Consider the following 25131-nt stretch of genomic DNA (forward strand, 5'->3'; position numbering starts at 1 on the left):
GTTTCGATGCGGTGTCTTCCGCAAAAAAAGCCAAAGAAACCCAAAACAACAACGCCAAGGTCCGCCGAATTCGAGTACCGGAGATTCGAGTGCTCCGACTCCGGCTCCGTCCCGTGTCCGTGTGGCTGCGCAGGTGTGGGAAAAAGTTGCTCGATGTAATTGGCCTCCCCCTCGCGCGCCCAGCCCCGCCGACCCGGGGCGTGGGTGCCTCCTCCTCCGCAACATCGAACGGCAAAAGTAAAGAAGGAAGCAGAAGACGAAAACGTGTGGCGGTTCGAAGTGAAGTTCGAAAAGTGGCAGCGGCGGCACTGAACTCGCTTAACCTTCTCGGTCTGGTGCGCAGGAGACGCACCACTTATCCTCCCTTCCTGCCCGGCCCGTAATGACAGTTGAGGCCCGGCGCGTAGAGTGCGAAATGTCAATCACGGGTCGGCGCGTCGGCGGCGGCGGCGGCGGCGGCAACAGTGGAACCGACCTTGTTTGGGAAGATATTCTTACCCCGGGGTGGGCCATTTTCACTTCACAATTTTCTCTCACTTTCGCCCGGCCATAATCTTCCCGGCCGCCAGTAGAGCCGGTGACAATAATCGGTGGGTGGGTCCAACGGCTCGGATGATCAATGTTCTTGGGAGCCTTGCGCGGGTGCCGGGGATTGCCCTCGAGGATGGCGGTTCTCGTGCCCGTGCGCTGTGTTATTGTCTACCCAATCTGCCACCCATCTCTGCACGATGGAGCCCTTCGCCTGGAGCCTTCTTCCACATGCGAGCCCCGGGGGTGGACACACGTGTGTTCCGGGCCCGGGCCCGCGCTGTGTGGGTTGTAAATCTCGGGCACGGAGGCCACGGCGCGGGCACCGTCGGCATTGTTATTATTGTATTATTGATATTTCATTAGCCATTATTTATTGCTCCGCTCGCGGGCATTTATTTCGCGTTTGACATTTGGTGCCTCTTTTCTGTGTCACACGAGGCACACATGTTGGGTCGAGATGGTCGGGGGGCAAGGGGCGCGCACGAGCATTGGGAGCCTCGGTGCGCGACCCACACCGGGAAGCGTCAGCTCGCGGCCACCTCCTTTTGCGGGCCGCGGTTTGCAGCTTAATCGCGGGGTGTAGCAGCAAGCGTTTTCTGTCATGTTCCGCCAGATTCACCCGGCCGACGGGCTTCATTTGAATTTATTGAGCAATCGAACCGTTTACCCGGAGAACCGCTCGGCAGTGGCTTTGGGGGACACTTGGCGGGGCTTTTGTTGAAGTTTCACTGATAATTTTGCATTTATGGCAGCTCCGAAGCACTTTGTCTCAGATGGCTTCCATAGTGAGGTTAGACTGAGCTACCTTAAAGATTATCATGAAAGTAGAGCTCGTCCGGCAGGAGAACAATAGATCCCTAGAGCAAATTAATTCTCAACAACAGTGAAATGGTTGGAACTTATTTTTATTTAAGCCCCAAAGCCCAGAAACATCCACAAAAAACAAAAAGGAACCATAATGTTGAGCTTTCTTCGAAAACTCTGTACACAAAAAATAAAAGCTTAAAGAGAAAGTGTGCAAAAATCAGCAAAACAGCATTACTATCAATAAGTTTATTGCCTGCTCTCAGTAATTGTGCCTTTCATTTGCTGAATTCGCATATTCTGACTCGTTTCGGTCCCCGGATAAAAGATTTGATGTAAAATGGAATTCTTTGAATTATATTCCCGACTATAAACCGGTCTCCACGGACGTTTTGAGGACTGCCTATCAAAAGGCAAGTATCGGCAAGTTTACGGTGGAGCTCTATATTTTGAATAATTTGGCAGTTTTGTTCGTTAATTTGTTTCGATAGAATTGTGTTTGAGACGAGATTTCCCCATTAACGAACGGAAGACTGGCCACCCTTCAGGAAGGGATCCCAAAAGGAGCTCAGTAAACCAAAAAGCTCTAAAGATGTCCATTCTATACCAGTAGACCTTTGGACAGTCGAAATAGCTCGAGGTACTCTCATCCAGTAGTGGATTGAGTCAAGTTAGATTAAGATAGCTATAAAATGTACCGTTAACAAACACGATCCAGTCCGTTAGTTCTAAGATTAAAAGAAGCTGATATTGATTTTGAACGGCTCGTTGATCATTTCCGATAGCCTCCAAATCGATTGAAGCACGTTATCACCCAGAACAGCTCGGTAATTCGACCTCAAATCTACCACCGATCAGTGTCTCAACTGATTCCAGCATTCCCTATTTTCGGTTCCGATGCACCGTAATACCGTAAACCTTCGTATCGAAAGACTTGGGCGCCCGATGAAGAGCTGAACCCGCTGCTGGCTCCATTTTCCCGCTGGCGCTGTCCAATATGAAAAGCGCCTAGGCCCTTAAGTGGCCGCGGCTTGCGAGTGATCGAATCATTGTTTCCAGCAGAGCCAACACCAAACGGGACTGGCATCTCATTGGGGCTCGCTGTATGTATGAGAAAAAAGGGCAGCGGACCGTCAGATCTTCTGAGGGCAACACAAATGAGGGAAAAATCACAACTGTGAGCAGCTCCGTGAGCCGTGTTTGCCCACCCGAGGCCCTCGTCCTCGTCATCGTCATCATCTGCTGGCCAGAGCCCGAGTTTGTCGGTACTTTTTACACCCCGACGCCCGCGGCTCACTTATTGACTCATATTTGCGTCGCGCCGCAGGTTGAACGGGTAGGCCACATAATGCCGAAAATAAATGTTTGATGCCGGCAAATAAGCCGGCGGGTCGGGTGGATCTTCCGAAGCCAAAGCCTTTTCTCCTCCGTTCGTTCGTCACCTCGTCATCGGGCCATCGGGCTGTTTGCTCGGTTCGATTCTTTCCCCCGGGATCCACTGTGTGAGCTTTGTTTCATCTCGTCAATAGTGGCCGCTAGTGGTGGGTTAATTTCATTCCCTTTTCGGAAGAAACGGTACGATGGTGACTAGTTGTTCCACCACCATCACCACCACCGTTTGGGCGCTCAGGCAGCCCCCCGCCGGTTCCGAATTCCAGAGCGGCCCAAAGGCGGCCAGGGCTCAGGCTTCGTGTCAGGTGAAGAATTTAGCGCAAATATTTGGTCGGCTGTCAATCGACATTCGATCAGATAGGCCGCAGATAATGAGATACAGCCAACCGCACGGCATGGCACGGCCAATGGGTTGGCTAGAAGATCAGATAGCCTTAGCCGCTAGGCCGATGCAGCCGAGGGCTGCAGCTCGGTTTCTGCCGTCGGCCGTTGTATGGCTTGCATCTTAGCATCGGGGCTTTGCATTTTTATTCGGGTCTGGTTCGGTTAATTATTTGTCCCGTTCCGTGCGCCCGCTCCTGGCGGGACATCTCAATTTAGCCGATAAAATCGGTAAATTTAACCGTTTTGGCGCGACCACTGGCACGGGCACACTCCTGCCTGGTTCCGCGGACGATGGCGAAACCGAAAAGGTTGGCGCGCATCATCGACCCCAGATGCCGTTAGGTGCCTTTCTAGGCCTCCTAGGCCCGGCCCGGGGAGAAATCGATCGAGGCCCAAATAGTACAAGGCCCACCAGCCAGCCAGCCAGCGAGCGTCGTGGGTTTATCATGATCGAGCAATCTGCCCGCGCTAAACGCTCAGTTCCGCGTGCGAAATTCATTCCGGAGCTTTACACGGGGACTTCAGGGCCGCTTGTGATGATGGGAAGAGAAACCCACCGATGATAACCCACCAGGGGCTGGCCAGGGCAGGGGAACGAAACGGCTCTGTCGGCCAACGGCTCTGTGACCCGCGATAATGCGATCAAGCCAGCTGGAGGACCCAGTTTGTGAGCCGAGAACCGAACGGGCCCCGCAGAAACGGCCACCGAATTCTCGTGTTGTATTCCCGTGGCCGTGGGCTTCTCCGGCAGGCGTCGGGTCGCCCGAGGGGGTCATCGAAGATTCGCCTGGACCTGAGGAACGCGGGGAACGAAAGCAGATCCGTGCCGGGGCGATTGGACCGAGTCACAACTGCGCAGTGGAGGGTAACAACAATATCCGGACGTGGACCACTAAACACTGTCTGGACTGTCTTATAAATGGGCCCGAGCCTTGTCTTATTATGTAAATGCTTCTTCACTCCCTCGGGGACGGCCGGACGAGACTAGAAAGCGTGGACTAGGCGCAAGAAGCCATCCCACGGTCCAGAGAGAGAGAGAGAGAGAGAGAGAGAGAGAGCGCTGGATGATGTTTCGGTGGACCGCAGACTTTCGACAGGCCAGCTAACCCGGTTGACTCCGAAAACTAAATGACACGTCGCTTGATTGCTCCCGCCCCGGCCGGAAACGAACTAGGACCTGCCTTCCCGGGGGTCAACACTAATCCACCCGGCGTCTTTGTGCTCCGTTGGGTTGAGCTACTCGGAGCGCCTTAGACAGTCCCCGGTCAGCCTCGGATCGAATGCAGGCCACGAGCGCGCGAAGATCGTCGGATCGGTTGTAGATCCCGGCCCGTCAACGACACGATTCTGTGCCCGGGAACTCCGGGAACCGGTGCTCTCAACTTTGACCTCGAAGCCTGTCTTCGTCGAGAGGCCGTCGTCGGCAAATTTATGGCGCCGCGTCTTTGTGTAGAGCGACCCCGCAGCGGTTTCTGCAGGGTCTAGAAAGAAAGTGTGCGCTACATTTCCCCGACCTCGGCCGGGAGGACGAAACACTAAACAGAAGCCTTGTCCGGAGTAGAGTTACAATGCCCCCTCGGGGGAGGGTACCGGCCCCAACAAGAACAACATTATACGTATAGAATCTTAATTAATTGAACAATTTAAATAGCCACCACGGGGGTTTCTGTGGACCGTCGGCTACCGTCGGGGATTCCTGGCCGCGAGCACTATTGGATCACGCCCAACCCTTCCCGGATCCCCCGTCTCAGTCTCAGGGGTGCAAGACAGGGACCTAAATGGCACCGGGATGTCGAATCCGGGAAACCGAACCGTCTTTTAATTGAATTCGAAAACACGGCATCGGCCCCGGTCCTCCGCAGGAAGCGTACCATTATTCATTTGTCCCCCCAACCCGCACCTCACCCGGGGGAAGATCGGGCGGGTGATAGGACGCAACCGCACCCCGGACAGCAGACTCCGCGGCCATCGGACTGCGGCAAGAAATGGCAGCAGCAGAACGGGGCCCGAAATCCTCGATTGCATTGCCACCTTCAGGTCCATGGTTGGGACTTCGTGTTGCGCGCCCGCTTTACGGTGTTTTTCGTGTTTTACCCCGCACCCACCCGTGGATCTCCCCCTCTCTGGGGGGATGAGACCCCGGATCGGAATGCCACCTCCGTTTCGACCGGGCTCGGGGGCGCGCGCGCGCGCGCCCGGAACTCAATTAAAATCACGCAATTAATTAAAAGAAACACCAAATAGGCAATCTTGTAACAGAATCTGGTCCGAGAGGTGGTTAATCCTCCGTGTGAGCCCAGTGTCCCCGGGGGAAGCTATGGCTGAAGACTGCACTCTCGCCTGACTGGATTCGGTTCGCAACTCCAACTCCGGATTCCACGACCCGATGTCCAGCCCGGGATCGGTCGTGGTCGTATAGGAGTTAATTATTTTATCTGCTTCCTCATTTAACACTTTCGGTGACTTATTGGAGATCGGGCCGGGCGGATTGCAAATCCAAGTCGTGAAGGTGTGGCCTCCGGGACTCTCGGCACTCGATCTGGGGGGATCTGTCTACATAGCTCGGGGGAAACCGGGCCACTCCAAGGGGGGGCCATCAGGTGTCGGCCATTGTGGTGGCCCCTCGAGTGGCCTTTGTTTTATCACTCACTGTCCGCGCTGAACCATCCTGGCCAGCGCGCGCAGCTGTCCGGTGATAAATGATGCGCTCCGATCGCGCTCGAGGAAACCTTTCGCTCAGGAACACTTGCGCGAGCGCGCGCCTAATGCCAACAGCCCGAAGGAGGTCACCGCAGCCTGTGGGAAAACTGTGCTTAGACCCTTCGTGACCCTTCGGTGGCGGGGTGTGTGTCGTCGTCGGTGCATCTGCCACCGGCAGCCACGCAGCGCGGCCTCTCGATTTGCATTCAACTCCACGATCAACGGATTTTCCTGTTTCCGCCGAGGAACTATTTTAATTGTCCTCTCTCCACGAACGGGACGCAACAGGCAGATTCTAGTGTTATAATTTGCATACTACATGTCGCTGCATTCTTGCGCTCGGCGATCGCCGTTTTCTCACGTCCGGCGTTTCATTGTGTGATTGCAACGTCAAATGTAAGCCACGAGTTTTCGAGCACGGAGTCGCAGCGAGACAGAGAGAGAGGGATCCGCCCGAAAAGAAGGGATTCCTCTAACTAGGCAGGAGAAACGTCGTTCCCAAAAGCCAACCCCGGCGGGCCAGCGTCTTCCATCAGCGGCATTAGCTAAGGTCATTATCGTTCTGTTTGCGTGGCCGTACGCGGGTTTCTATTAATTTTTGTTTTGTTTCTTTTGGGGCGCCCAGCCTAAGTAACCGAAGGCAGGCGATGGAACCTGTTTTCGTGGTGCCCCCTTACTCCCGGGCTCCCGTCCTAGACCAAGCAGACCAGGCGGCCCTTGGCCGAAGAAGACACCGCAGGCACGATGATGATGATGATGATGACGGCCACATGAACACGAACGCAAATCGGTAATTCCGCCCGGAGCCCGGAGAAGACTTCGGGTGGATCGGAAGAGGATCGGACACGCACACATACAGAGGGTCGCGGACGCAGCGCTCCGTCCCGTTCTAATAGATTGGATTATTTCGACGTAATTCACTATTAACTTTCAATTAGCTGCTCACCCTCATCGCGGGGAGCGTCGAAAAGTTCCAATTTTCTCACTTCCTTCTTAAGACACCCGTTGGCCCCCCCTCAGTATGTTTGTGTGCGAGACGGTGAAACGGGAAACCCTGCTTAGGAGGAAAGCTTAGCGTCTGCGGGAGCTTAGCACCTTCTTACGAACACTTTTCGGAGCTCCGATCGAGGGTTTCTTGCTGCTGCCAACTTTCTTCCCGCCAGAGGGCCCGGCCCGGATACGGAACAGCCTCAACACAATTCAAGTTCATCAATTCTGTACAGTAGATTATGCTTCATTATCAGCTTTGTTTTATGGGCTGGCTGGCTGGCCGCAATCAGGCCGGCCGATTGGCGATTGGTGATGGGCTCCTCGTGCGCCGATGTGTCACGGTCCTGATCAACCTGGCCGCCGCCGCCACCGGAGAAATGGGGTTAAAGATTTCATCACGCTTCATTAGAATTCATCGGTCTCGCGGTCCCAAGCGGGATGAGTAAGTGGAACACAGGAACGCCTCCGAGAATCAGGGGAGTGCAGTTCATTAGAACCGATGTGAAGGGGAACCACGCATCGATCGGCGCCTGATGAGCTAATTATGAGAGCCACGTTCGAGCAGTGTTCGAGCAGCGTTCGAGCAGTTCGAGCCGTGCTACATGTTACCAATTATTTTTCAATAAAACTGATGATACATTTTCCACCGAGGCCGGAGGAGATCCGACTCCGGTTCTACGGTCTAGTCCGGCCAAGATGGCCCCCAATGAAAGGAAGACCTCGAGGCTCTAGCTCGAGGTCTCTCGCGCCTCTCTTTCTCTCGAGCTCTCGAGGGGGACCTGCGTGGCAGGTTTCTGTGTTCCTGTGCCATGTCTTGTTGCCGCTCGCTACCCCACGCCATCTGCCCTCTCTGGGTCCTTTTTGCTGCGCTTGACGATCACCGCGCGCTCGTTTGGCGTTCCTTTATGGGCAAGATTTATTTATGTTTTTTAGCTTCTTTTAACCTCCATCATTCATCATAACTCTCGCGGCGCGCTCTGCGGAGCCGAGTCGAGGTTCACTGGGGAACAAACAGAGGAAAAAAAATGACGACCACGTCTCCGATGGCGGATCCGACCGAGGACGGGCGAAGACGCGTCCGCGGAATGTAATGAATAACCCTAGGGTGGCGATGCGGCGGCCCTCTGTGACCAGAATCTGTGACAATAGCTAATGTCGCCGGGGTCCGTGGTGATACGGGGACGAGCAGAAGCCACGACGCGGTTCGATGTGACCGGGCGATCGTCCTCTTCCAGATAGCGCAGCCTCGTGATAAATGCGTTTGTTTTACAAACGCTGCCCCGTTGTAGCGCTACAGATTCCGTTTAGATAAGCAGCGGCCCGACGGTGGCCCAGACGGGGTACCGTTCGATCAGCTCCGGGCTGCCCGGGTTCAAATCCTCGCGTCACTCAAACACGTTCCACTTTTCAAGGCCCCCATAATCCAAAGCCCGTGATGAAGGTGAGTGGTCAGCAAAGAGGAAGCCGTTTTCCATCCATCGGGCCCGTTCGGAATGTCGACTTCTCTCCCACAAGAGAAGCCACAAAGAATCCGGAAGGTCAAACAGCAGCAGCAGCAGCGTTCCGCGGTTAAAGTGAAATCCCATTTCCATATTTTTCTCGTCCCAAAGACCTCCGCGCTCCGGCTTCCTGCACTCTGCTGCTGCGCCTGGTTCGGTTCGGAGCGTCTTCCCCCGATCGATCCCCGTGGAAGGCAGGTGGCCGGGCGTGAGGGGAACCCTTACGATCGTCGTGCCAGCCAGCCAGCTAGTAATTAAGCCCATCTATCTCAGCCGAGCGCCCGATTCCTGTGTGCAATTTTGTTGCCCGGTTCGGTCCGGCGAGAGGTGCTAAGCCACAACACGTAAACCATTAACGTGTCTCTCGCTCTCTCTCTCTCTCTCTGTGGTCTGCGCGTTCATGAGAAATCCGCACGAGATGTGCGAAAAAACGGCCACCGAAACCGAGCGAAGACACGCGGCCAGGAATCCTAGTCCTCCGAGGCCGAGGAGGCCCCCGGGTCGCGGCTCGCGGCTAATAATAAGTAATGATATGTTTATATTTGTACTTCGAAGAGTGCTCCGGAGAGCCGGAAAGTCCGGAAGAACAAAGTCCAAAGCCTTGCGGCCAAGTATTGGCCCGGCCCGGCGCTCGTGTAGCCCGGACGCTTACAGTGATGATGTTGAGGTTAAGATAATTCAATTAATTCTATATTTTCAATACATGCTTTTTGCCCGGGCGAGAGTCCTGCGAGTTGCGCCACATCGACTGTCACGGCATGCGGTGCAAGTCCCAGGGATCCCAAGCGATGCTTACATTGCGCGGTACAGTAGCATCGAAGTAGCATCGTTCGCCCCGTGATCGTTAAGCCGAGGGGACCACGGAACGAAAAAATGTGTCCGGAACACGACAACGACCACGGCGACAGCGAAAAAAACGTCACCACAGTAGCCAGCCAGCCAGCCAGCCAGCAGTAGTTGATCGTCTTAATATTAATGAGTGTGCCACCGGTTGCGCCGGACCTCATATCGGCGGGGTCTTATCTTTAATGTATTTATTATTATGCCCGACTGGCCCGACCGACCGGGCGACCGACCGGGCCGAAGAAGCAGAAGGCGAAAGTCCGCTCGCTCGCTGGGGGCCACGACTTCACTTCAATCGCCGACGGTACGATCTCGCATGCGCGCCGAAAGTGTCACGCAAGGAGAGAAAGGATCGCGCGCGAGCGCGAATCCTTGGCGTGAATAATTAAGCGCTCAATTCAGGCCCCTGGTCCCGGGCCGAGAGCGAGAGGATCGTGGGACTGTGCGGGACGATCCACAGCACCAGGTGCCAGTGAACACTATGAACATGATTAGGGCTGCTACTCGGGGGGCTCTTAACTTCCCAGCAGTGGCGTGCCAGATCGTACCAATTCGCGAGCCGAGCGAGAGTGCCCGTGGAATGGAATGGAGCCCTTTACGGGAGTCCTTTTTTGGCAATAGCTGGCAGGGCGAAAATCAAGATACCGGGCCACCGGGGGGCTGTTCGCGAGGTTCGCCAGCTGACAGTTTCAGGTCCCCCACTCGGCGATCGTCGTCGATTGTCGTCCGCGTCCCGTCCGCGCGCGCACAGATCGATCTTCGGTTTGACAGATTTATGGATCAGAAGAAGAAAATTGATACCGACGCTTGGCTTGGGAAGCTTGGCTGGCTGGTGTGAAAGTTATCATACCGTCCGCGGGACGGACTCCTCAGCGCAGTGATTGGGATCTGCTCGGGAGCAGCGTTTTTCCCAGACCAGTCTAGGTCGATTATCGGTCCCTGGAGTGCCCCACAAACTGACAGCAATCCCGCCGGCGCGAGAGAGAGAGAGAGGGAAGGGCCATATGGAAGTGACTGGGGAGAGCCGGGTCTGCCCAAGAACATGCGTTGCCCGCGCCGACCGCGTCGGTGTCGGCGATTCTGGTGTCGGAATAGTTCAAATTTCAATTCATTAAATTAATTAATTATGACGTAAAAGGGCAACTAACCGCCACCATTACACGAACCGCCCCTCCTGGGGAAGCCAACTTCCAACCCCAGCCCAGCAGCAGCTGACCATCGCGTCACCATCCCTGGCGATGATAATTATGAAATGAGGGAATCTGGGCTGCTCCGGTTCCAGAAATGGGATGGCGGCGCGCGATCGCGATCTTCCGAGCATCCCCCGATCCCCCGAGAGCCAAACGGCGACTGATAGCGATCGGCCTCTGATCGCCGCCAGTCAGGAGTCAGAGAGTCGTCTAGCCCGACACCGGCTGGGGGCTTTGTGTTGTCAGTTTGTGGTGCGCGCGATAATCACGTCCCGACGGCCGATCTGGACGGTGGACACTAAATTAAGACCGCTCCGGTGACAGCCGCCCGTCAATTAAGGGCTCGGGCAGCAGCAGCCGGCGGGCTTAATTGGTTGGTGGTCCGCACGGCTTGGACCCTTCGGAGTGGAGCCTCCGCACTTTTTGGGGAGAGCTATCTCGGTGAGAGATCCTCCGCTTCGGAAGACCTCATAAATACCTCGCTTAACCGCCGGAGGGACGGAGCGTATTTGGAAGCCACCAAGTCGGGTCGGGCTAATGCACGCCACGTCAACACCACGCCAAACGTGTGCGCCAAAACGCTGGGCGAGTAATGTCGGGCTGCACTTCAGCCCCAGCGAGGCCTAGTAATGGCATAATTGCATCGTTTTTCCGGTGCTTAGCCCCGGCTCAGCTGCCCGGCTGCCGACTGATGAGATGCGCGGCGCGAGGGATCGCACGCCGCCGAGCCACAATTTCATCGACAATTCTATTGTTCCGGAGCCTCCGGAGGGCCTCCGGATAAATTAGTACACCTTCCGCGAGTTTCTTCCCGCCTTGTTTGCTGCCGCTTATGCTCCTCTTCTGCTGTGGGGCTTTTATTAGCAACATGATTAGCCGGTCTCGGGGCGCTATTTGTTTCGGTGTAAAATATTTACTGCGCGCCGGGCCGCGCCGGGATGTAATTTATGTTGCGGTACACCATTACGCTTCCGTCCGGTGTGCCCCACTTCGCGGGGCTCGATTCGCGCGCGATCGATTTGTTTGCCCCCCTTTCCGAAGGCGCTTTACAACGTTTCCGATCGTTTCCGAATGTACCAGCACGGGAGCATGCTACATGCTGCTACCGCGGTTGGCGCGGGGGGCTGGTAATTCGAAAGATGGGACATGTTTACAGCACGATGCCGGGACCCGGTCGTGCCGTGTGCCGTGTTGTTGTACTATTTGTTTTAAAACTGTGCGAATTTAGATCGAAAATGCAAATGCATGGCATTGTCGGGTGCAACATGCCCCTCCTGGGAGTCGCAGGGGGAGCCCTTCGCTGGCCCGCGGTTAACAAATCGGCCGGCGGTTGTAATAAAATAGAAGAAAGAGCTAATTAGGGGAGAGGTATTGCTGCTAAACGTCGCGATGTTGCGATGTTGTTGTTGCCGAGGAATCGCAACCGTAACCGCAAGCGAAGCGAAGTAGTTCCTGGAGCGCGCAGGTACGGCACAGTGCGATGTTCGATTGTCGCAACAATCGGTGCCGCCGCGTTGATCACGACCGAACCGACCGTCCTGGACGAGGTCGGTGAGGACGATCGGGACGGGAAGGGCCTACGATTGGGGGCTTTTGGGACCCACTGGACTAGGAGACTGGCAGCAGGTCGTGTCGCGGGGGCTCGAGGAACCCCTGGGCGCTGGTTGGTCCGCGCTGGTGCCGTACCGCGGGCCACCGGTTGATTGGTTGGTCCCGTTTCTGGGAGTGGGAACTGATAATGGCCACCATTTTGGTTTGTACTATTGTTCTATTCGAATGTGAGGGCGCTTGGTTCGGCCAAGGGGGCCGTTAGGTAGACATTACCGTGTTTTGACATCTGGTAAATGATTTCAGGTCGAAAAAAAGTAACAAAAAACAGTTTGCAACTTATCTTTGAAGACGTTAGACCATGTTGGCTTTTGTGCCGGAAAGTGACGCTTGGCGGAGATCAAGGCTTTTCCACTATCAGCTTGAAGTAAATTGCTTCAGAATCACATCAAATGATTGTCGAAGCTTGTTTTCAGAAGATCGCAGTGCTTTAAGCGATTTAAACAATTTAAAAATAGCGATTGAAATGGAGAAATGATTTAAAAATGGGTGCCACATGAACTGAGCGAAAGACAGCAGGAAAATCGAAAAATCAAATGTGAAATTCAAAGGAAGTCATTTCTCCATCAGATCGTGATTGCGGATGGAAAGTGGATTCATTTTGAGAAACCTAAAAAATCAACTTCGACTGCAAAACCAGATCGATTCGCCAAAAAGATAATGCTGTGTCTGGGACCAGACCAGGACCAGGTGCTGGATGGAACCAGCGAGGTGTGGTGTATCACAAGCTCCTAAAACCAGGTGAAACCGTTACTTCAGATCCCTACGGAACACAAATTATCGATGTGAACCATTCATTTTGCACGCATTGGCTGAGCAGTACTTCGTTTCCTACGAGGAAGTCGAAATTGAATGACTAATTTGGGGAAGATATGTACATCTACCGATGGCACATATTTTAAATTAAGTGGACATTTTCATTTCAATATAATAAACATCTGATTTCTTTTACAAAATCCGATTAATACTGGTTACTTACTCGCACTCGCCGGGTTGATCACATTTGCCGTGAATTTGGTCACATCCTGGCTTGCAGATGGCTGAAAGTGTCGCAGAAGAAACAGAAGAAAAGTGGATTAACAACGCGGACCAGCGCACTCGAACCAAAAACATTGCGTAAAGAGCGGGAAAGTAACCACATTGGGAAGATTAAACCCCCCGATAACGCAACACGGGCGAAGGAAATCGAAAAATCAACACGGAAAATGGAAAATGGATAACGAAAACAATCAAAACGTACGCCAAACCATAAAGTGAACGGGGAAAATCAATTGTAAGTGGCAAGATAAACAGTAAAACACATAAACACAAAACACAAGCGAAAGAAAAACTGTAAAACAAACTGCCGGCGGCTTGCGTAGCGAAGCGGAAAGTAAAAGATAAAAAGAGATACAAAAGTGATAAAAGAGAGTATGATAGGCATGAGCGAAAAAAGAGAGAGAGAGAGGAGTTCGGATTGAGCAACCGGCGAGTTCCGCCGAAAAGCGAAATTGGAACTTTCATCACCCACCTCGAACTACGGACACTTTAATGGCGTGGCCGGGCCCGATAACGCACGCGGCTCAGTGGCTCAGTTAGCGGCTGAACCGATCACGGATCGATCACGTAACGTGACCTTTCACATCATCGTCAAAGACGGCGACGACCGACTGTTTAAAAAGCGTTTTGCGCATCGTTAGACATCGCGAACTCGGGCCGGGCCGGGCCGGGCCGGGTCTATGACTTAATCCGGGGTTTGTCAGAGTCAGAGCGACCACAGAGGAGATAGAGGGTGTCGAGTCACATTTAAGCCCCCCTATTACATACCTTTCTCACAGTTGGTTCCCTGCCAGCCGGGCAGACACACCTTGTTGCCCTGCTTACCGCAGGTGTAGTGCCCGAACTGGTCGTTCCGCGGCCGACAGAACGTGGTGCAGGTCGTGTTGTAGTAGTTGTCGGCGCACTGCACCCGTACCCTGCATAAGTGGGAGCGAAAAAGATCACGAAAAATGTAGATCATCAATCAGCCAGCTGCGAAACTGGCGGGTGACTTACCGGTACGTTATCCGGGCGGCCTTCCCTATGTGGTCTAATGTATTCCAATCGTGCGACGGAAGTATGACACCGGAAAATGATGTCTCATCGATGAGCCGCTCCGATACTGCAAATGGGAAGAACGAAAGAAGCGAAAACGGGGCGCGTCAGACACCAGCAGGGTCACCTTTTCGGAGGGGCCAGCCTTCCTTTAATTAGCACAGCACCAACAGTTCACGCTTCCCCGGCACCATCTCTCGTCAATAATCTCGCCCACGAGGCCGCGAGGTTTCGCACGACGTTTCTGGACCAACCAACAAATTACACAACCACAGCAGCAGCCGAGGCTTTGGAATTTTCGTTTCTGTGGCCGCGGCCATTTTGAGGCTCCATAAAAATCGAGCTCGCAGCGGAGCGGACGGAACAGTTGCAAGATCGTTATGCTAATTTTTAGTTAACAGCCACCCGCTGCTGCCGGCCAAGGTAGGTGCCGTTTCGCACCGGCCACCAGGTCGCGAACATGTGTTTCTGGGATGGAGCAATCGGGGTCTGTGCATCTGGGGCGTACCCGCGGCCCCAACAATTAATTGTGAAAGATGTCGCCAGCTCCAAGCTGGAGGATACTTACTCGAGTACGACTCGTTGTACATGTCTAGGGCCTGCAGGATAAGGGTGAACGATTTCTGGAACGAGAGAGAGAGAGAGAGAGAGAGACACACGGTTAGTACCGACTGCGTAGAGGGCAGTTCGAAGAACTGGAGCCACTTCTGGAGTGGGCCGAAGAACAACATCGCGCCCCGAATGAGTTTTGAACCCGTTTTTGACAGATCTTCAACGGAAGCGGAGCGCGCCGAGCACTTGACCCGAGACCCGAGACCAACGGGGAAATGTTGAAAATGTTTATGCACTTAATCGGAGACGGCGTTCTCGAGCCCGACCGGGACCAGCGGATCGGGGTCCTCCACGGCCCCCGAGCAAGAGTCGTGAGAATTTCCACACATTAATGAGATTGCTACACATAATTCTCACACGCAGCGGACACCAGGAGGCGGACAAGAATTTGGGGAAGTCACAGCCGCCGCGCACCGTTTCTCAGCCATCATTAGACCTCGGGAGCCGCTGATCCGAGACGCGCCCGCTTTTGTGCTCTCTTTACGGTGTTGTGTTATTCTCGTGCGCCTCATTTGGTGATTTCACACTTTTCGACAATTGTTATTAAAGCCATGGGACGGCCGGGCGGAATCCGCCGGTCTCGAGTGGTGGTGGTGGTGGGTCTCGCGGCGTGCCTATGAATTACAAATCAGGCAAGCGAACCAAATCGGCCCGCCCGGTGGACAGCCCGATCGGTTGGAGAAATCGAGAATGGGAACCGGTGAAGCCTTTTTTCGGTGAAGAGTGCTTCTGGAATTCTTGATCGACCCGCGGTCGACTTGCGGTGGGGTTAGTGACCCAAGCCCACCGGTGACGGGCTTTGGGACCAACTTTCCTAAACTGCGACACGAACTAACGGACTGCAAGATGGGATCTTTTGGGTACCACCAAGTTGGTGTTGAATTAATATGACATCCCCGACGCGACGACCGACGACCGCGATTGATCCGTCAAGGTGGGCTGTTAATTTGGGATCGCCCCCCACAAACGATCGATGGCTTTTTGGGGGCTCCAGCGAAAAAGATTGACAAACAAGCCGATCGGTCGATAAAAGTCTCTCCGATCGTACGGGTTCGCACCGTGACCCATTCGTCTTTCGAGTGTCCGTCGCGGTGACGTGCCGGCGATCGTATCGAAGGGCGCCGTGCGACAGGCGGCGCGAGGTGATCATAAAATTCATTCATAACTTCACCACACGAACGAGTGATGAGATCGCGCGGCCGTTTCCGCTCCGTATTATTCACACATCATAACTCACACGCGCGGCACCAAATTGGTGGGGGGGTCCGGATCGTTTCGCAACTGTCAACCTCCTCCCCCCTTCCAGGGGGATACTTGTTGGCGGAAAGCGAAAAACAATAATAACTGCCAAGCCGGACCGCCGACGCCCATTTATGAGTGTGCGGCCGCGGTGTCTCCATAATGTCTGATCGCGTGATCTCTCACTTAATGCACCTCGCGCCAGTCCCGGTTGTAGACGGTGCCAGAACATCCGATGTGTCTTCTCACTTGCTGCCGCCACCACAGCCGCCGGCCAAGATGCAATCGGCCCCGGGGGGGACCGCACGGGCGCAATTTACATATCTTGTTCCGAGTGATACTTCATTCACAAAACCAAACCCCAGGTCGTGGCGCGGGCAGGATACCACCGGCGGCGGTGGTGGACCGACCGACAAACTCGTACACAAAATGTCCGGAAAATGTAATTTAATTTGAATATAATATCTTCGTCGGGGCCGGTCTTCACCCGGCGGCACCCAGAAACCCTGGCGTCATCGTCGTTGTGGATGTTGCCGTTGGGTCCCAGAAGGGACCGAAGTTCCCTTCTAGATGGTGGGCTGGGCTGGGCTGGGGGAAGGTTCTTGCGTTCCTTTCCGCTTCGTTTCACCACACACAGGCACACACTACAGAGACACAGGAGGAGAGATGATCTGCGATCGGAGGGTCCGCGACTAGCGGTCTAGCGCTCTAGGGAAGCTTCTATTATGATTGAATTAAAGCGGTTGATAACAATAACAAAGTATTCTCCATTCTTCGCCACGTCTTCCGAGGCACGATCCCGCAGGGGTCGGTGATGATCGCTTGCCCTGTCATCATCATCATCATCATCGTCGTCGTCGTCGTAGAACGACACGGACTCCAGAGCACAGTTAAATTGTCGGACTAAGGGGTCCCGCGCGGCCACCGGAGCGCGCCCGCCGTTTGTACAAACATTATGACACCAGAGCGCTTTAGAGCATTAATTTATGCTTCCGTGTATGTGATCGCTAGCGCGCGCGCGGTGAGCACGCATCTGCCGCCGCGCGCGTCGTAATGGAACCGTCCATTTCTTTGGGGGTAATTTTTGGGTAGCCTTGCCGCGGGCTGCGGTGGCTTTTTACGGGCCTCCTACGAAGTAATTGGGCCACAACAACGGAAGGTAAACATGCCCGGCGGAACCATTTATTAAACCCCCTCCGCGGGGCCTGTCCTCCAGGTTGTCTGCCCCGTTGCCTGCGGTTGGCAGGTGAGCGAAAGAGACCGGATGCACCACAATTTGTTTTGCATTTGCCACGGACGAGTGGGTCGAACTTTCTTAGACCAGGCTGTTCAATAAGTTTTGCGGTTTTATATTAGGTTCAATCTATGAATTCGTTTTTTGTTTACAAAGTTTTATTCTTTGTGATTATGTTTTTATTTTTGGAAGGTTTAAAAGCTGAAGAAATTTATGAAAGAATGAAGAATTGAAAGCCTTCAATTAGTGCATTAAAAAGGGAGTCTAAAAGGGGGTCGTACGAGCCTAGAAAACCATCCCCTTCAAGGACGCCCAAAAACAGTAGCAACACCTGAAAACGTAAAAAAATACAGGATATCGTATTGGACTGTTCGTAGAATGAATGGAAAAGGATTAGCAAAAGCCCTAGCCATCTCATTGAGCAATATAACCAAAATGTTGACTGAAGTATTGGGTTTCAGAAAGCAGAAAGCTCGGAATCGTTTAGAACGTTTTCGAAAGGATAAAGCGGTTTTTGTGCGTCGATTCATCACTAAGGGTGAAACTTGGGTCAATCACCATGATCTCGAGTCAAAAAAAAAGAGCCTAAAGAGTGGTGTGAACTTGGTTCTTCGGTTCCGGAACGAATTCATGTCCAGAAGTCACCCAAAAAGGTGTCAGCATCAGTCTTTTTTTTGGATGCAAAATAAATTTTATTTGTGGATTAGTTGCAAACTGGTAAAATAAGAAATTCCGATCATTATTGTAACCTTTTGGACCTACTGAAGGAGAAAATTCATGAAAAAATGTGTTGGCAAAAATCTATGAATTAAAGTTCGAATTTTTTGAGCATCGACATATTTTTCTTATCGAACCGCAAAACTTATTGACCAACCCAGCAGCCCTGCTGGTGACGCGGCGGTGCACATTTCGACCCTCTCGCGATCCCGCGTGACTTCTGGGGAACTCTGTCTCTCTGGTGGAAGTGCGCCCCAGAAACCGATCGGTCAGAGTGTTTGCTGTTCAATTTTGAAGCGCGCGTGATACGCAACCGATCAGAGTCCGACGTCTGTCAGTACGCGTCGTGCTTTGCCTCCTAACTAGCCAAACGGACCCAAGCGCTCCTGCAACACACCGCAACACACACAACATTCCTCACAAAACGCCACTTCCAGTCGGCGGGACACAGGATGATAGGATAGGGATGTAGATAAACCCATTCGGACGCGCGAGACGGCTCTGCTGCTATCTGCTGCTGCTGCTGCTATGATTGCGCCATCGCGCCACAGCTCTCTATGAGTCTCCCGCGGTGCGCGGATCGCGTTTTGTGCTGTGAAGTTAATTGGAAATCAAATGGCGTCCGACGGCCACTCGGAAACCCGCCGTGGTAGTCAAGTTACCCGGTGCGGCCGGGATGGATGGGCGTGGATCGTCCACGGCGCTCCATTCTCTTCTCTCGGCCCGTCTCGGTTCTGTGCGGGGAGGTTTTCATCGTTTTCCGATCGACGCGATTCCGGGGCAGATCCATCACAGGCGGACGGACCTTCACCGTGCCGCGGCAGGGGACCGCGCCCGTGTGTGCGATCGTTCGGGAGGCATTAGAAAATCTCTTAATCAGCCGCACGGCTGGGGACTCTCTAGTAGGAGACCCCGCGCGGTGTCGTTTATATGGTTTTATTTTCCCGCAGCGAACCCCGGCCAGGGGGTCTCTGCCTGTCTTTGCCTGACGTCCCCGTAGAGCGGAGAGCGGGGTGAAAACATAAACGGCCTCAAAACATCAAACATCAACAGAGTTCAGGGATACGCGATCGTGCGACGATCCACATGCTGCGGTGGATCCATTGTACCGTGCGCTGACCATAATTGAAGAAGCGTGGCGTCTAATCTCCATTGTCTGATCTCGTTCGCTTCCTCTCTCTCTCTCTCTCTCTCACTCGATTGTGTTGAAAGGTGATCCAATTTCCGGGTGCCCGCCGGCCTGGTGTACATGCTGTACCGTTTATGGAAAATTAATTATCACAAATCCGGCCTTTCGAGTTCGGCGGGATCTGGAGCTTCGGGGAGTGCTCAGCAGATCAATCAAGGTTCGGACTCGGTGGGCGCGCGGACCCATAAACCGGGAACCTTGGAACCCGGGTGTGTGTTGAAGTTTCGAAAATGGCACCCCACCGGGACCTGGACTCCGGAGTCCATCGCCTAGAGATCGCCTAGATGTTTTTGATTGCCCGCTATTGACACTTGAGAGCGGCGAGTGGGATCCGAGGCTTAAGTTTTCACTTTACGACCGAAGGCGCGCTGTCGTAGGATGAATGGACACGCATTCATATCGATTCGGCACTCCGGCCTGGGCTTTATGGTGACGGAGCCCACGAAATTTGGGGAATTCTTGTCGGTCGGTCGCGGGCCGCTCTAATGAACATGATGAAACATTTATGAATCGCCCTGCTCGAATAACGCCGGACCGAAGCTGGAAGAAAGTTCCACATTCCCGGAGAAAATGTGGCAATACTTTGTCGAGTTGGACCCGGCGAAGGGTAGCTCGCCACCGCGAGTCCGCGGTGTCCTGTGGCCGTTCTTGGTCGCTTGGTCACGGTTTTGGTCCGGCTTTCGTTTCCGCTCCCTAATGACCACCATTTCTGGGCTGCGGTGACCGGAATGTGTCAAACATGTCATCACTTTTGTGGCCGGCGAACCTCAAAAGGACTGCTGCCGCGGTTGGTACAACTTATCGCCGATGTCCTGCGACACATTTCGGGAGCCGCGGCCGACGAAAGGTGTCCGACGGGAGGTGCGTGTGGTTGCGCTTTTTGGACGTGATAATTGACCGGTGGACGCACCTCATCCCCAGTCCCAATCCGGTGCGTGAAATGTGCGTGCGATTGCCGGCCAGTCGGAAGATTCTGATCTGCGCGGCCCAAGTAGGGCCACTTGTCTGATGCTATCTCCGGCGCAGCACGATCACGGCACGGGAAAGGAAAGTTGTAGCTGCCCCGATGTGCCCCGGGACGCATTTGGAGTCTACGCCCGGCCGGAGGGAGGTAATGAGTTAATTAGGGCCCGGGGGTCCCCTTTGGGCGAGTAAATCACGTTCCGGGTGCGATCGCGTGATTTGAGATCTCGTTTCTCGATCGCTGCCCAACTCTCACTAATTAACCTTTCTGACGTGGCGTCCTGCGCGGGCGCGCGCCCAGGACCATTTCTCCGTGCGATCACGATCATGGCGGGGGCCGGTAATTTCATATCGGGCACATCGGGCCCATGGCCCGGATTAATGGGCCCGCGCGCCCGATCGATGGCCATCGGTCGGCGCGCGCCCTGGCGCGCACTCCGACTACTCCCGGGAGGATAAGCTTCCGACTTGCCGGATAAGCCGGCACGACCTAGGATCTCGGGCTCCCACAGGCCGAAGGGGTAGCCCTGGGCCCTGGGCCCTGGGCCCTGGGCCCACCGAAGACACCATTAATGAACGGTTATTTATGAGACCACCGCGAGCCGCGATGTTCTACAACGCGCCCGGTCTGTTGTGGGAGATAAATCTCCGGGCTTTCCGATCCGATCCCGGGGGCCCAAGCATAAAGAGCATCGATTACGAAACGATAATGATGGGGTCTGTGTGTGGTTTTTTTCTGTTCAATGCTCTGTTCATTGTTGGTCCGACAGCTTGTTACCGAGGGCGACCAGTCCGGCGACGCCGCTACCGCCGATCGTTGGGAAGAACCCGCCTGGGGCCGCCGGTGCGTGTTAAAGAATCCCGGCCGACGGCCGTCGATTGTGGCCAACAATTACTTTGGACCCGAACCGACCATATCACGACCCGCGCGCTTTTTGGGGAGTTCCATTTCGTAACGCAATTCGAGAAACAATCGGCCGCATTGTAGCGTTCGAGCGATTTCCCAGATCCGGAGCCCCGGATCGGTTCCAGATGGCTATCTGCCCTTTGTCGGGGCGGTGGGTGCGATGGGAACCTGTGGGGGGGGGGGGGGAGGGCAGTAAGCATAAATTTGAAAACTATGCGCCCGCGCAAACAATCAACAGCCCTCCCCCCAAAAAAAAAATAAGAGGTCGACAACAAACTAAGCGAATGTCAATCGCATTCATCAAACCACTCGGGCCACGCAACTTCTTTTGTTTTGTTAGGCTGGTGTTGTTGGCGGGGCGGTGGGCTGGTAAATGTCAATGCAAATCAATTCCATGCTGCGCATGCTGGGAACTGACGTAGAGCAGGACCCAGCCGGAGCCGCCCAGAAAAGGAATCAGGAACAAAGTGTCAAAGGATGTGAATGGCGCGCGTTCGCCTGCGAGGGAAATAAATAATCCCCAGCATAACAATGTTGGCCAGGAGGGTGTCACATGAAATATGATGCCAAAAGTCAGCATCGACCGAGTGCCACACAAACGTTCGTGAGTTGATCGTGAGATGGCAACCTCAGCCAAGTGTCAGTGGCCATTTGCTTTTCGTCGTTCAAGAACGGAACCGGGAGCCTGGGGAACCGTCCACAACACCGGGTACTTTTTCGCCGACCCCTGGTGGTCCGCGGGGTGGTCTCTCTAGCCCCCGGATTCCCCCCCCCGCCGGGTTACCGCCAGGGCGCCTGGCAAATGAGTCAGCCGGCGGCCGGCGCGAGAATGCATCTTAATTAAATGGGTATTGTTGAAAGAGTGAAAAGAGCTGGGGGAAGTCACCCCACGGTCGAAGCTCATCAGCATATGGGGCCTCCTTCTGTTCCTCCCGCTACCTCCTCCTCCTACAGGCGGAGAGCGCGGAATGTCAACTGCCCCGGACCCGGTGCCCCCGGGGGAACATCCCGGGCTATCGTTTCGTTATCGCATTTCCGAGCCCGACTGGAGCCCGGGCCGATCTCAATCTCTGCTGACGGCGGCGACGACGGCATTCACCCAACCGTGCCCCGGTCGTGGCCAGAGGCGAGGCAGCAGCTTTTGGCGGTTTTGGCGCGGATCGCCCATTTATCTTCGGCCGCGGCGGAGGCACCTTATTGATTTATGTAAATTATCGCGATCGCCAAAAATCAGTGACAGCGGTCCCAGCGCTCTCGGTCGGCACGGGTTCGGGTTTGCGAGAAAACAATTTTAATTAACGAACCTCGGGCTCTAATCTGTTGCTTCGCCCGCCGGGCGAACCGGCGGACTTTCGCGCGCAATCCGCCATTCTTCTTTCGATGCGGACGGTCGCTTTTTTTTTTAGAGGTGGATTGCGGTCCGAGATGCTCTCGAGCATCTTGATGTGTCTCGCGATCGCGATCAGAATGCGATGGCGATGGTTTTTCGTGTGTGCTTTTTGTGTGCTCCGAATCGTCCCCGAAGTGTAACGATCCAGCGAGCGATGTGTGTGATCGTGCGTGATTTTCCGTTCCATAATTACTCTTCTCGAAAACGAGCAACGATTGGCCGCAAGGATGGCCAAGCTAATGTGCGAGAATATACATGTGACCCGACCCCTGAGATCGATATCGTCCGAAAACGAGACCGAAATGCGAAACGAGGAGCCCTACAGAAGAGGACCAAAAAAAAAAAGCGCGGACGTTAAGAACGGCACGGACACGGGCTGAGACTAGTTTTCGCGCGTCCTAATCCGCCGGTAATACCATTTAAATTCGTGATTAGAATACCATTATCCCAAATCAGGCAACCTTTTTTGTGCTGTGGGGGGGCCCCAGTGTTCGCCTCTCGAATCTATAATCGACGACGGTCTCCGGATCCGTTCTATGCTCGCTTTATGCTGCTGCTGCTGCTGGACAATAACCCGCCGTGCCAGCCTGATGAGCCGTTCAAGGCGTGTGTATGGGTGTGTGGCGTTGATGAGGGTTGAACGGCGGCGACGACGATCGTTATAGATCGCACGAACGCGGCGAACAGTGAACACGACAAGAAACCAGCTCCAACGTCGGCACGGCGCTTAAGTCCGTAACAGGGACCGAGAACGGAACCCGGACCACGCGTAGCGATGCACGCATGTGTACGTGCGCGCTGCTCAACGCCAACAAATTGGTGTATAATTTGATTTCTTTCACTCAATTCTCCGGACCGGACCCAGCCGTTCTGGTCGCGGGTCGGTTCTGGAACGACTTCCTCTGGCGGCGGCTCGGGAGAGCTCGAGGTTCGCTCGTTTTTCTGGTTTGGTCCGGGCAAGATTGTGCGCGCGGTTCGCGGCTCTGATGCGGTTCGGAAATTATTCTGGGAATTTGATTAATTCCCGATGCGTGTGTGAAATCGGTAAATACGAGACGAGAGGGGACACGCGGGTGCTAGGGTGAAAGAAGTAGGGCTCGCAACTGGCATGTCCGGCGCGGCCAGTAACGAAGCCATTAGGATGATTATCGGGAGCAAATGGTGCCCAGGTGCCCAGGTGCCGGGTTTTTGTTGGCGGGGCGGTGGCCAGCGATTATTATCCTCCCCGGGTTCAGCCGCTGATGCTGCGATCCTACGAAGTACACGAGAGCGGAGCTTAGTTTTTACAGTAGTTCGAGCAGTTGGCCTTCGAGTAGAGTCCACCATTAATAGTTCAGCAGCTTTTGCGTTGGCTAACAAAATCGACTTCAGAAAGGATCGATTTATGTTAGATGGTCCATCTAGTGTCTAGTTTAGGTTTTCATCTTCAATTTCACCGAATAACCCCAATAGCCAACATTACTCGGTAGCGTACGCCATCGACACCATTTTTTGAAGAAAAATGTGCCGAAACAAGCTTAAATGAAATGAGCTTTTCGAATTTCGTACAGTTGGAGACTAATCTTTTTGGAAATAAGTTTTCAATATTTCTCAATTTTCTCCTAACGTAATAACGTCTCATTTCATGAATTCCAAAGTTTTTACAAAATGTTTACAATTTCCAGAATAAAGTTTGACGTTTTTAAAGTAAAGTAATCGGTAGTTTTAAATCCAAACATTTCGGAACTCGAATACTGCTCGAATAGCGGTCTGTCAACTAGTAAAACTAGCGGCGATAGAAATCGCAGTTGGCCAACTCTCAATTTGTACTAAAACTACTCGAAGCTACTCGAAACTGCTCGGAATAGGATTATAATTGGCAGCTGATGCTCCGTAAAATGCCGGCCCAAGCTAAGACTGTTCCGCGCTTAAAAACCAGGCCAATTTCATGCACAATAAGATTTGCATTAAGAGTTTAGCGAATATCTTCACGAGCAGCCGAATTTCACTCAGGCGCGCACCCTAAGCCAGCCAGGGCGCTCCCTGGCTTTCCATAAGCCTCCGGAATAAAACCGAGTGAAAAGCGAAAAGCACTTTCCACGGAAGCGATTCTTGTACACCCGTGCCCCGCCCTGGCTGCCCAAAAACGGCTTTTCAATTTCGGACCGACGGGAAACCCCAATACCTGCGCTTTTCATTTGCATCGCTTTCATCGCGGTCTGGTGTGTTTTCACCGTCAAATCACTGTTTTAGGAATGGTGGCCCCCCGATCGTGCGTTCGGTTCCGAGGCTGGCAACCGAATCAATTGCGCGCGGTGGCTCCTAAATGATAATAAGGCGAGAAATTTGTTCGCACGCCGCCGATCGTGCCCCGAGTGGAAAAAAAGGGTTGCGGTGCAGCTTCTTCGACTTCTTCAGCTCGGGGGTGCCCGGGCGTTATGCGAGAGGTTCCTGTGGCGCGTTTTATTGATCCTCCGGCGAGCCTCTCCGCGGCCCAAAGCAGGAACCCAAGCGTTTACCTAATCCGTAATGTACGGCCGCTGCATGATAATTGCAGCGCATGAAGCACCCGGCTCCTAGCACTGCACTCACATAAAACCGCGAACAGCATAGTATATGGACCCGGTCAGCGGCACAACAGACTTGGCACGCAAAGTGCCATTTTGATTCGTGTTCGTGGCAACAACCGGCCCTGGGGGGCGGGGGTGCTTCCAGGGCGGCCAGAGGGCCCCGGACAGAGTAATAAAAGCGAGCGAACCCCATCGGGACGATCGCCGGTGCCGTGAAGGTGGTGAAAATATTAAAACACCATCTACCGGACAACGTCCGCGCAAGTCCGTGCCGTGCGGTTGTCGTCGGTTCCTACTGCGGTAGCGAGGTCGTGGTC

At 53.9% G+C, this 25131-nt stretch overlaps 1 protein-coding gene across 1 annotated transcript in view; it reads right to left on the bottom strand.

Moving 5' to 3' along the window:
• The window catches only part of LOC131207119 (protein serrate-like), a 73628-nt gene that overhangs the window by 30826 nt on the left and 17671 nt on the right, over positions 1–25131 (bottom strand). The window contains exons 4-7 of the mRNA XM_058199728.1: positions 14583–14637; positions 13976–14081; positions 13748–13896; positions 12921–12981 (exon numbers count right to left, since the gene is read on the bottom strand). Coding sequence (XP_058055711.1) covers positions 12921–12981; positions 13748–13896; positions 13976–14081; positions 14583–14637 — 371 coding nt within the window. The remainder of the gene's footprint in view (positions 1–12920; positions 12982–13747; positions 13897–13975; positions 14082–14582; positions 14638–25131) is intronic.

Source organism: Anopheles bellator, chromosome 2 (assembly GCF_943735745.2).
Source record: "Anopheles bellator chromosome 2, idAnoBellAS_SP24_06.2, whole genome shotgun sequence".
NCBI lineage: Eukaryota > Metazoa > Arthropoda > Insecta > Diptera > Culicidae > Anopheles > Anopheles bellator.